Consider the following 12779-nt stretch of genomic DNA (forward strand, 5'->3'; position numbering starts at 1 on the left):
TTGTGGCTCCTCTAATGCGTCAACCCTCCCCCGGTCGACTTCTTTATTCCCAGCCAATACTCAGAACGCGGCCCCGTTTCGAATCGTCTAAAGCGGAAACCACCCAGCCAAGGACCCAGAGAACAGCTGGGTCCCTTTGGCACCTGTGCGGTGTCCCAAGCTGCAGGATGTGGGAACCGCCAGCAAGCGGCCCTGCAGCGCCCAGCGAAAGGGCGTCTCACACCAGTGAGTCTGCTCAGCGCAATCTGAAACCAGCTGGCATTTGAAGGGGACGGTGCCCAATAAAACAGGCCTGAGATGTCGATTTTTAATTTTTTTTTATAAACTTAAGCAACAACAAACCCAACCCCAATCCTCCCCCAAACGAAAACCAGAACAGAACCCCCTAAAACCGCCCCACCCCAAGCCAATAACATCCCAACAGAAATTAGAAAAAGATAATCTGATGGAAACGGTTGCCTCTGAACTGGTGGACTGTCCCCACCGATGCTGGTCGCCCACACGTGGCCAGATTAAAGCTGATGGAAGGAAGAGCTGTTTTGTTTTTTTTAAACACCAGGCCAAATTAGCCTGTGGAACTCATGGCCACAGGCCAAGAGAGGGAGAGGATTCCTTTGACGCAGCTGAGACCAGCTGCTGTCAGAGGTGGGCCATTGGACTAGCTGGGCCAGATGAATCGATTCAGAGGTTTGAAGGCCAGAAGGGAGCCAAGGGTTTGGGGGATATCACTTGGTTTGAAAAAAGAAATGTCTCTAAGTCACAGAGCAGGAAGGCCGGAAAATGCACCTGATCCCAGAGTCTTACTTTCTAGACGGGTAGATTTGTAAGCCATGAAGGGACTGTTAGATCTTCTAGTGCCTGACCCGTGTAACAGATCAGAGACTTTCATTCTGACCCCTTGGTGCTGAGTTTGGCTAACGCACCTCCTCCAGAAAGGCAGCCAGCTGGGATCTGACTCCAGAGATGGAGAATTCACCCCTTCCCCGCGATGTTCATTGCAACGGTTAATTGCCGGCACTGTGAAAAATCGTAGCTTGATTTCCAGCGGGAATCTGTCTGGGTTTGACCTTCAGCCATTGGCACGTGTTCTGCCTTTCTCCGTGAGATTGAAGGGAAGTTTTAGTCTCCGATAGGTTCTCCCCGTGGAGGTGTTTAGACACCGGGCTTGACTTACCTCTCTGTCTCTTCTCTTTGACTGAGCTCCTGAAGTCTCTCACCACCGGGCATTTTCTCCCACCCTCAAAGAATTTTTGTGGCTCTGCTCTGCCCCCTCACAGGCCTTCAACATCTGTTTGAAAACACGATCCCCAGAGCTGGTCGCAGTAGCCCAGTATTGGTCTCATCAAGGTTGTGCGCAGAGGTGGAATCCCATCGCTGACACCATGTATACAGCCCAGGACAGCATCAGCCCTGCTAGCCCCAGCGCCACTCGGGGACCTCACGCTGAGCTGCTTGTCTGCCATGGTCAATAAATCTTTTCTAGCTTCCCTGCTTTCCAGGAGACAGCCCCCCCATTCTGGAGGGACAGGTGCTGGTTTCAAATATTGCAAAACCTGCCTGCAGGGTAGTTCTTGCCCAGCTAATAATAATCCCTCACTCTTATCAGCGGGGAGATCTCAAGAGGCTTTACAAAGGAGGCCGGTATTGATACCCCCATTTTACAGATGGGGAAAACTGAGGCACAGAGGGGGGGAAGTGACTGGCCCAAGGTTGCCGAGCAAACCAGTGGACTAGAACCCAGGTGTCCTGAGTCTCAGACCAGTGCTCTGTCCACTTCCTCCCTCCTAGGAGTGTGTTTGTTCCCGATACATTTTTATCCTAGCCGACATACCTCTGGGTGACCCTGCTATCTAGGTACATGTGTAGCCCTTGCTTCTACCTCCCATGATGTGCATGGCGCAGCAAGGACATAAGCCTTCTCTATCTGCCAGCCGGATGGGAGTGATCAGGAAGTTGCGAGCCCAGCCGCACTGTGCAGTCCTGAGGATACCAGCTCTCCGCCTCAGTGACATCTTGTGGCGGTGAGTTCCACAGGTTAACGGTGCGGTCCTTCGATCAGTTGCCTTTCAATTTCCCTGGGCAGCCCGCGACTCTGACAAGTGATCAGTACCTTGTTTGACAATAATCCGGGCCAACAGGGGCGCCCGGCTACCTTTCTGGATTGTACACGCCTCTAGCCACATTCCTTCTGATTTCTTCTCTCCCGGAATGGCCTTGTTCTTTTCAACCCCTCTTCATTTATCTTGCCCGGCTCCCCTCTTGCTGAGCCGAAGCAGGCTGCTGTTGCGGGGACGGTCATGCTACGCCTCTGTGATGCTATCATCAATATCACTTTCAGCCCAGCCGCTTGTCCCTCTGGCTTTCGCGGTGCCCATCAAGCGGCTGCCTCTCGCCGAGCTGTCAGGGAGATGGTTTTCCCCGCATGCTCGCTCTTTATTGAGAGCTCATCAGCTCGAACGCGCAGCTCCCATTGCCCTTTGCGATGAGCACCCCCTCGCTTGCACTTCAGCAATCAGTTCCCCGCCGGCTTCTCCTAGCGCCCGCTAAAGTAAACATATCATTTCGTGTCACCCACTCATCTGAGTCTATGCCGTCCCTACATCGTTAATAAAAACCCACAGGTGCCACGGCCTCCCTACAGATCCGCAGGGCGGCCGATACTTAACCTTTCGCCAGATTGAAAATTACCGGTCTCTGGCTCGAAGATGACGGTTTCTGACCCAAGACAGGGCTTCACTTCTCTGCCCCTTGGCAGGGAGCTATTTTCTTTTCTAAGCATAGGGGAGTGCGGGGACAAATTGCTTCCCCGCTCGATGCCTCAGTTTCCTCACTGTCCTCCTTTGTAAAGCGCTTTGAGATCCACCGCTGACAAGCGCTAGGTGGTGGTGTTTATTAGGGTATTAGGGTAGCACCTACCGGCCCCGGTTGAGAGTGGGGCGCAATCCTGCACAGGTACAGAGTGAGAGACAGCCCCTGCCTCCCAAGAGCTTAGTCTCAATAGACAAAGGGTGGGAGGGGAAACAGAGGCACACAGCGGGGCCTGGTCGCTCAGTGGCAGGAAGAGAACCCAGGGGTCCTGAGATCTGTCCAGCACCTGACCCACTTCCCTGATCACTTGGTGCTGAGTTCCCACCTCCAAAAAACTGACAAGAGAGACGCAGGACAGGCAATGGGTAACTGAGGCCCAGAGACAGGAAGTGAGTTAACCAAAGTCTGACCCACCCCCCATCCTTCCACATGTCTGATATTAACCGGTTTGTCTTTCCCCATTGTCTTACTGATACACAGAAAACATACAAAGACATTGCTAAGTGTTCTGGTCTTTTCTTCCGTTTATTGTGTCAGTCAATTTTCTGGAAGCGCAGTGAGCAGCAATGCTGAGATACACCCCCAGGGCATTTCTACAAGCGAACTACGAGCAGACAGCACGCGTGAGATAGAGAAACCGTGGCTGAGCGCTGAGGATGGCTCTCGGGGAAACACATCCAGAAGAATTCAGCACGAGGAAAAGCAGGTTCAAAGGTGCTGACCACAACCTAGCAGTGCCAGGGTTAATGATCCTTGGGGTTAGTTAATTATTAGGGAGGGGAAACTGAGGCACCGAGCCAAGATGTGACTTGCCCAAGCAGGCCAGTGTTAGGGACAGGATTAGAACTCAGGGGGCCAAGCTCCAGCCCGGAACAGCTGCGTGCTAGCCTGTGCATCATGGGAGTGTAGATCTGAATTCACAAAGGCAGAGTCTGATCTCAGTCCCTTCAGAGCGACTCCGCTGCCATCCAGGAAGGTGTTCCAGATTTACACTCGATTCCAGTCTGGCTCCTACTCCAGTGAAGTCAGCGGAGTATTTACCCCACAGTGAAAATGAGATCAGGATCTGGCCCTGGCAGCATTGGTGTGAAAGGAGAGAGAATTGGTGTGAAAGGACAGTGACTCTGGATGTGCACCACAGTGTAAATGAGATCAGGAGCTGGCCCCGGGAGCATTAATGGGAAAGAAGAGTCGCTCTGGATGTGCACCACAGTGTAAATGAGATCAGGAGCTGGCCCAGAGGGACTGATGTGACTCCAGGGACCCCAGCATGGAAGACATCTGGGTCTGGCCTCTTCCCGCCCCGCCCCGCTCTACGCTGGGCGTGGGATGGCACGGAGCTTGTAGGTGAGGCCCTGGCCCCGGAAAACCCTCCGCAGCGAGGCCAAGTCGATGGCCCTGGGGTCCGTGAGCAGCTCCAGGGTGAAGCTCTGCAGCAGGGTGGTTATGAACAGGAAGATCTCCGCCTTGGCCAGCCCTTCGCCGGGACACACGCGCTTCCCTGGAGGGGGGACAAGAGGACAAGCCTGTCGGCTGGGTCTCGTGGTGCCGCTCGGGGCCCTGCCTCCAGCCAGCAGCTGGGAACTCCAGCAGCCCCTGAGAAGGAGCTTCGAACGCCAGGGGCAAGTCGCCTCTTTCGGAGACGCTCAATCTCTTCCCATTTCGCCTTTTCTGCAGCCCGCGGGGCCTTTTAGGGGCTCTTCTCGGTCCCCTCTCCAAGGGGGAACGGCGGTTTTAAAAGGCAGCCCCTGCCCCAGCGAGTGCCCAGTTGAAACAGGCAATGGGGGGGGGGGGAACTGAGGCACAGAGTGGGGGGAAATGACTTGCCCCAGGTCACCTGGCAGAGCAGGGGATAGAACCCAGGTGTCCTGAGTCCCTGCCCCAGGGTGCAGCTGTGTTCTGTTGTACGGGCCCGGAGCAGGACCCAGTAGTAACGATCTCACCCGCTGAAATCCCCGGGGCTGCTCCCCCTGGTCGTAGGTCAGGCAAGAGGCTGGCAAGGCCTTTGCATGGGTCTTTGTTCAGAACTGAAACGGGCCTGAGCCTCTGCCATCTCTCCTGCTTGCTGAGCCCTGCTGGGGCCGGGGGGGGGGGTGTCCTTGTCCCTGCTGCCCCCTGCTAGAAGGGCTGAGCCCTGCTCTGTTTGAGCGCATGCGAGAGAGATGGGAGGCGAACCCGTGTCCCCATTACCTGCAGAGAAGGGCATGGCCGTGGCTCTCTTCCTGAATGCTCCGTTCTCATCTAAGAAATGACCCGGGTTAAAATCCTCCGGGGTCTCCCAGCTGGCTGGGTCGAAGTGCACCGAGGCTAGGAGAGGGATGATGGTCGTACCCTGGGGGGCGACGGGGACAAGACACTGACAGTGTGAGGTTTTAGGCATTTTACGGCAATAGGACTGGAAAGAAAATAATAGCCCCAAGGGGTCGCTATGTCCCTTTCCCAAAGAGGGAAACTGAGGCACGGGGCAGGTAAGGGACGGGCCCGAGGTCACACAATGGACAGCAGAGCGGGGAGGAGAATCCAGAATGTCCTGCTCCTGTGCTGGCCGCATAACATTTCATCACCAAGCTGGCTAGGGGATCCCTTCTCCCACTACTGAAAGGCAGCCACCTCTGGGGTGGGACGCAGCCGCAGTTTAGTGGCACAGCAGTGTGGGGAAGTGAAAGTTATAAGGGGGCAGGGTGGCATTTCCTCAGCTAGAGCTGGGCCAGTGACCCCCCCCGGGCCGCATTGGGGCCAGCGCTGGCTGGGGGAGGGGGCGTGTGTGTCTCACCTGCGGGATGAGGTACCCCCGGAAGGAGGTCGGGCAGGTGGTGGCGTGTGGCAGGCTCATGGGCACCAGGTCGAGGTAGCGTTGGAGTTCATGCATCATGGCGTTGGTGTAGGGCAGCTGTAGCCGGTCCTCCAGGGCTGGGGGCCGGGCCCTGCCCACCACCCTGTCCAGCTCCCCGTGCACCCGCGCTGCAAGGAGACACGTGTGGTCCTGGCACACCAGGGAAGGGGGGGCTCCCCCATGGGTGTTCCTCCCCTCCACTTCCTTCCTTAACCAGCCTCCCCTTCTCACCCAGACCCCCACCTCCTCCCCCAACGTCTCTCCCCACCCCCTATGGCCAGCCCCCCTTCCAGACAGTAACACTTTTCCCAGGATCCTTTGCATCACTTTTTCTGCCCTCCCCCACGCTGGTTGGCCTCCCCATGATGGATCGGGAGTGGGGGTGGGAGGGGCAGAGCTCCTACCTCCTTCTTCCCTCCCTCCTGCCTGGCTGGGGGCTCTTCCCCTGCACCCTCTCCCCTATGCCTCGTTCTCGCTCCTTGGACCCTGTTCTTGTCTCCCGCACCCCGATCTCGGGACTGGGATGGGGGGGCTGTAAGTCCCTTTTGCTCTCCCCTTTGCCCAGTGGCCGATGTAATACAGAGCAACCTCAGGGCTGCTCTAATTCATAGGATGCCCCCATGGGACCTAGGGGGGGCAGAGAATAGCCACAGCACAGCGCGCTCTGGCCATGCCCCTGAGCCACCCCCTCTGGGCCCTGGGTGCCTGGGAGCAGGGTCCTTGCATCTGCTTCACCCTGGCTGGGGTGGCCCCCCAAGTGAGGGATGGAAGGGTGGGATCCTCGGGGCGGGGGGCGGTCCCCCTCCTTTTGAGACCCTTTTATTGCTGCCAGAGCAGACCGGAGGAGCCCCCGCCTGCCTGAGGATGGAGCCCTCTGTATGGTGCCAGCTGGGGTCCCCCAGGCAGGGAGCGTTGGGGATTATCCTCAGGGCCCCCCCGCACGGCCCCCTGGGGATGGGCTGGGGGAGGGAGCCAGCGTGTCTCGGCCGCTTGCACCCACCTTGCACGTCCGGGAACTTGCTGAGCACCAGCAGGGCAAAGTAGATGGTGTTGCTGGTGGTCTCCATGCCGGCGATGAACAGGGAGTTGGCCAGCGCCATCAGGTTCTCATCCTCAAACTCTGTCTGCTCCTTCCCTTGCTCCTAGCACAGGGCCGAGGGTGGGGGGACCCCGGTGAGGCACAATCCCACCCCTCCACCGCAACCCGGGGTCAAGGGGTGCCCCCCGCCAGCCAACGCTGCCCGGCCAAAGGCTGCCAGGCTCCCGGCCCCCGGCCTTGGGGAGATGGAGGGACAGTTGGCCTGGCTCCAGGGGGCTGGGAGGAACGAGCATCGGGGCAGGAATCAGAGCTGGAGGAGAGACAGCCTGAGTCTACGTAGAGGTAATAGGGTGACCAGTGTAGGGTCAGTGACTGGCTAGATAGATAGAGGGGTGTGTCTGGGGATGGGTGGGGGGATTGGTGGATAGAGGTGTGGGTGGATAGAGATGTCTGGGGATGGAGGGATGGGTTGGGTTAGGAGTGTCTATGAGGATGAAGGGATGGGTGGGGGAATGCGTGGCGGATGTGTGGATTGAGGGGTGTCCATAGAGATGGATGGGGGGATGGGTGGGGGGTGGGTTGAGAGGTGTCCATGGGGATGGGTGGGGGGATGGGAGGAGGGGGTTGAGGGGTGTCCATGGGGATGGGTGGGGGGATGGATGGGTTGAGGGGTGTCCATGGGGATGGATGGGGGGATGGGTGAGGGGATGGGTGGAAGATGTGTGAGTTGAGGAGTGTCCATGGGGATGGGTGGGGGGATGGATGGGTTGAGGGGTGTCCATGGGGATGGATGGGGGGATGGGTGAGGGGATGGGTGGAAGATGTGTGAGTTGAGGAGTGTCCATGGGGATGGGTGGGGGGATGGATGGGTTGAGGGGTGTCCATGGGGATGGATGGGGGGATGGGTGAGGGGATGGGTGGAAGATGTGTGAGTTGAAGAGTGTCCATGGGGATGGGTGCGGGGATGGATGGGTTGAGGGGTGTTCATGGGGATGGATGGGGGGATGGGTGTGTGTGTATGTGGAGGGATGGGTGGGGCTGCGTGGTTAGAGGGGTGTCCATGGGGATGGATGGGGGGATGGGTAGGGTGTGTGTGGGGGGGGATGGGTGGTGGTGTGTGCGTGGGTGGGGGGGGTGTCCATGGGGATGGGTGGGGGTGTTGGTATCTATGGGAATCTAGCTGCAGGATCCCATCAACCCCCCCGCCCTCCCCCCAATCAATGGGACTGAATTCCAGCCGCGGTCCCCTCCCCCGCCGTCTACCCTGCCGCTCGCTGGGCGCTGACTCCTCCTGCCCCCCGGGACGCCCCTCACCTTGGCCTGCTGCAGGAGGAAGCAGTCGATGAGGTCGCGGGGGGCGCTGGGGTCCAGGCTGCGCTGGTGGGATGCCACCTGGGCCTGGATGAAGTCTTTGATGTGCTTGTATTCCCTGAATATCCGCCAGTGCTGGCCGGGCAGGAAGTGCATGATACCTGGGAAGGTATTGTACAGCTGGGGGGGCCGGGGGGGGAGCAGAGAGATGGGATGGAGCCGGGGGGGGGTGACCGTTTAATAGCAGGGAGGGAGAAGAGAGGCTAAAGCACTGGGCTGGAATTCAGCAGCCCTGGGTTCTCATCCCACCGCTGCCACTCATCTGCTGGGCATCCCGGCACCGCCCCTCGCTGCCTCAGTTTCCCCGCAGAGGCTGCTGAGCAGAGCTGGCTCGGAAATGGCTTCCCCGTCCGGTGAGCGGCGGGACAAATGTCCTGCCCTCAATCGGGACATCTCGCAAATCCTCACAAACCCAAACGGGGGGCGAGAGAAATTCCAGCACGGGGCCGTCAAAAGATCCTTTTTGGCGCCCGCCTCGTCCGTGTTTGCTTTTGCGACAAATGACCAGAGGCTTGGGAGCGAAAAGTCATTTGGACGCAAAACCCCGGAACTTTTTCCTTTCGAAAACCGTCCGCGCCGGTGGGGACTAGTTTTTCGGAAGCGGGGAATTCACCAGAACGGGCCCTTTCTCTCACCCAGGGCCGGGGAATCGGCGTTTTCCAAGGGGAAACCGGTTTGTCGAAGAATTCCCGACCCACCGAAGGTACGTCCCGGCCTCAGGAATGGGCCCAGAGAGAGGAGGCCGCAGCCCAGCGAGCAGCTGTTTTGGTGTTTAGGGGCTGGGATTGTCGGGGGGCCCCCCACCCCCAGGTACCTGTGCCTGGAGGGAGCGGAAGTAGCACATGTGGGACATGACGAGACGCAGGAGCTCCTGGAATTCCTCGTTGTTGCTGCTGAAGCGGGTCCCGATCACCACGGAGCAGATGACATTGGCGACGGCCCGGGTGAGGTCGAGCACAGGGTCGAACGGGCGCCCTGCGACAAGGCGGGGAGCGGGGAGCAGACAGCAGGGAACAAGCCCCACATGGGGAAACCAGACAGCGCCCAGGAGCCCCCTCTAACCACTAGACCCCACTCCCCTCCTAGAGCTGGGGATAGAACCCAGGAGTCCTGGCTCCCCCCGCCCCAAGCTGGAGATAGGACTGCGAGCTCACCCAGTTCTAACCACCAGGCCCCACTCCCTTCCCGCAGCTGGGGATAGAACCCAGGAGTCCTGGCTCCCCCCGGCCCCGAGCTGGAGATAGCACCCAGCAGTCTGGACTGCGAGCTCACCCAGTTCTAAACACCAGGCCCCACTCCCTTCCTGCAGCTGGGGATAGAACCCAGGAGTCCTGGCTCCCCCCGGCCCCAAGCTGGAGATAGCACCCAGCAGTCTGGACTGCGAGCTCACCCAGTTCTAACCACCAGACCCCACCCACTCCCTTCCCGCAGCTGGGGATAGAACCCAGGAATCCTGGCTCCCAGCCCCTCCTGCTCTAACCACTAGACCCCACTCCCCTCCCACAGCTGGAGTGCTGACAGCCCCCGACCTCTGCTCTAACCACTCTGACACTTCCCTTCTAGAGCAGGGCTCCCAGGACTCGCCGGTGGGTGCCCGAGGCTCACTGTCGGGGGATGCTGCCCGGTGCCCGTGTGGCAGCATCCGGCGCGCCACTGCTCACCTTGTTTGTCAGCCACAGCTTGGGCGAGGTGCCACGCCTCCTCCTGCACCCGCTGCTCCAGCGGCCTCTTGCCCATGCCCAAGTTCCGGAGGGTGGTGAGGGTGAACCGACGGAGCTCCCTCCAGCGCTCGCCACTGCTGTCTAATAATCCTGCCACAGCCCCGTGAGGACGTCATCCAATGTCGTTAACAGAGGCCCTGGCTCCCCTCCCGCAGCCGGGGATAGAACCCAGGAGTCCTGGCTCCCAGCCCCACCTGCCCACTCTAACCACTCGACCCCGCTCCCCTCCCAAAGCTGGGGATAGAACCCTGGAGCCCTGGCTCCCAGCTCTAACCACTAGACCCCACTCCTCTCCCAGAGCTGGGAATAGAACCCAGGAGTCCTGACTCCCATCCGCCCCTGCTCTGACCACTAGAATCCACTCCCCTCCCAGAGCTGGGGTAGAACCCAGGAGTCCTGGCTCCCAGTCCCCTGGCTCTAACTACTAGACCCCGCTCCCCTCCCAGAGCTGGGGATAGAACCCAGGAGCCCTGGCTCCCAGTCCCCCAGCTCTAACCACTCGACCCCACTCCCCTCCCAATGCTGGGAATAGAACCCAGGAGTCCTGGCTCCCAGTCCCCCAGCTCTAACCACTCGACCCCACTCCCCTCCCGGAGCTGGGGATATAACCCAGGAGTCCTGGCTCCCAGTCCCCTGGCTCTAACCACTAGAACCCACTCCCCTCCCAATGCTGGGGATAGAACCCAGGAGCCCTGGCTCCCAGCCGCCCCCCCCGCCCCTCATCCCGGCTCTAACCATTAGACCCCCAACCACTGCGTTAGGTTAGCATGGGTCACACAAACGGCCACTCCCTGGGATTCGTTGGGAAATGTCCCCCACCCCATGAAAATTTTGGACAGAAAGGGAAAGAGGGGGAAAAAAGCCATGGGTTTTCTATACAATTATTTGAGGGTTTTCATCCCCTCTCGCCCACCGAGAAAGGCCAAAGCAGGTGGCTTTCTCCTTGGAGGGCAAACAGAGAATGAAAAAAAAATGCCTGACTAATCAAATTTGGGGCAGTGGGGGTTGGGTGCACTTTTTAAAAATTTTTAGGGTTCCATCAACACCCCCGCCACACACCCCCTTAAAATTCCAAGCAGAAAGTTTCACTGCAATGGAAAAGCAAAAAAACCCAACAAAATTATAATTTTTGTTTGTTTTTAATCCCGAAAGTCCCGTTTTGAGGGAAAATGGTGCCAGCCCCGATGTTCCCCTTGACATAGACTATGGACAATCCCTGGCTCTTTCCATCTGTCGATGTCAAAAGTGGGGAAACTGAGGCACAGGGCGTGCCGTGTCGGTGACTTGCCTGAGGTCACACAGCAGGCCAGTGTTCTGTCTGGTAGCCCGCACTGCCTGACTCCTACAAGCCCGCTGTAATCTCCAGTGGTGGGCAGTTCCACAGGTTAACAAAGCCACAGAGGCAGCGGAGCCAGCGTGATGCCACCAGGCAGGGCTTTGCAGAGAGACCCTCCCTGGCCCGCACTCACCGTAGCCGTGGTTCAGCTCCTTGAGCAAGGGGATGGGCCCCCGCCCACTGAATGCATCATTGTTCTCCACCAGGGCTTCGCGCAGCACCTCGTACCCGCACAGCACCACCGCGGGCCTCGGGCCCAGCCAGACGGTGAAGATGGGGCCGTACTCCTGGCAGAGCTGGGGGTGGGAATCGCAGGGGGAGGGGTAAGACAGCAAAATGGGGCATGGGAGGGAGTTAATCAGGAACTAGGGGGACCCTGTTGTTTCTACCTATGGTGGCTTGAGCCTCAGTTTCCACTCAGGGCAGAGATGGGGGAAGGCAACTTTAAGCCCCTTTGTGCTGCTTGTACCCTGCCTGGACCCCAGTGTAATTTAGGGCAGCCTCAGGGCTGCTGTAACTCATGATCCACCCCCTATGGGTCCTGCAGGGCAGAGAACAGCCACAGCTCAGTGTGCTCCAGCCACGCCCCCGATCCGCCCCCTATGGGTCATGGGGGGCCGAGAATAGCCACAGCTTACTGCGCTCCATCCACTCCCCCAATCTGCCCCCTATGGGCCCTGAGGGGCAGAGAATAGCCACAGCTCAGTGCTTTGGCCACACACTCCGATCCACCCCCCACTATGGGTCCTGAGGCTGCCAATTTTGGTTGGCTGTATTCCTGGAGGTCTCATCACGTGACCTAATGTTTAATTAAAAACTAACCTTTAATTCCTGCAGACCCCAGAACAATCCTGGAGGGTTGGCAATTTTAGGCTGGCTCGATTGAGGGGCTGCCAGGAGACGGGGAGCTAGATAGAGGGGTGGGTCTGGGGCTAGACAAAGGGGTGTGCAGGGCAATAGGTAACTCAATTGCACCTGCAGATAGAAACCAAGACGCCCGCTAGATGGATGCCAGACGGACAGACCCGCAGTGGGAGCTACCTTTGGCCTTGGCTTTTGGGTTCCAGTCCCGGCGCCAGAGCCCAGCCCCCTTCCTTACCCGGTGGTAGGATCGGTAGAGCGGGAGGATGTTCTGGGTCAGGTTCCCCAACAGGGGCAGGGGGGCTGGCCCCGGGGGGAGGCGCCCTCGGCCCTGGCCTGATGAGGCTCGGAAGAGGAGGAGGAAGAGGAGGAGAAGAAGGCAGCCAGTGATCAACACGGCACCAGGCTCCATCCTCCTTGGCTGGGGTCAGCACGGCCCGCACGGCTCCGCTGCCTCGGGAGGTGTCCGGCGGGCCCCCCAGCTATCGGCCCCTGGGCCTTATAGCCAGCCGCAGGCTGCCCCCTGGTCACTGATTAACTCGCTGGGCTGGCCCCTGCCACAGCAGTTGCACATTGATCGTGGCAGCCAGGGCTGGCCCACCAAGGACATCAATGGACTGGAGCCCCTGGCAGCCTCCCCTCTCCCATTCCTGCAGCAACCCCCCACAAAGGAACCTAGTCTAACTCCCTCTGTTGCCAGCACCCCCCAGCCTGGGAAGGGTGGGTCCCTGTGCTCTTGGCCCCACAGTTAGGGGCCGCGATCAATGCACGGAGGGGTCTATCCCCGCTGTCATGCACCAGGGGGCCTGC

The 12779-nt window shown here is 59.2% G+C and overlaps 1 protein-coding gene across 1 annotated transcript; it reads right to left on the reverse strand.

Annotated features, from left to right (window-relative positions):
* Nucleotides 1-3317: 3317 nt before the first annotated feature.
* On the reverse strand, nucleotides 3318-12466 carry LOC141976350 (cytochrome P450 2C23-like). Its single transcript, XM_074937298.1, has 9 exons — nucleotides 12208-12466; nucleotides 11242-11404; nucleotides 9713-9862; nucleotides 8866-9026; nucleotides 7995-8171; nucleotides 6642-6783; nucleotides 5582-5769; nucleotides 4999-5140; nucleotides 3318-4309 (listed from the first exon to the last, which is right to left on the reverse strand). The coding sequence occupies exons 1-9, from the start codon at nucleotides 12379-12381 to the stop codon at nucleotides 4122-4124; spliced, it is 1485 nt and encodes a 494-aa protein (XP_074793399.1). The 5' UTR covers nucleotides 12382-12466; the 3' UTR covers nucleotides 3318-4121.
* Nucleotides 12467-12779: the final 313 nt, after the last annotated feature.

This window comes from Natator depressus, chromosome 23, assembly GCF_965152275.1.
Source record: "Natator depressus isolate rNatDep1 chromosome 23, rNatDep2.hap1, whole genome shotgun sequence".
In the NCBI taxonomy this organism is placed as follows: domain Eukaryota; kingdom Metazoa; phylum Chordata; order Testudines; family Cheloniidae; genus Natator; species Natator depressus.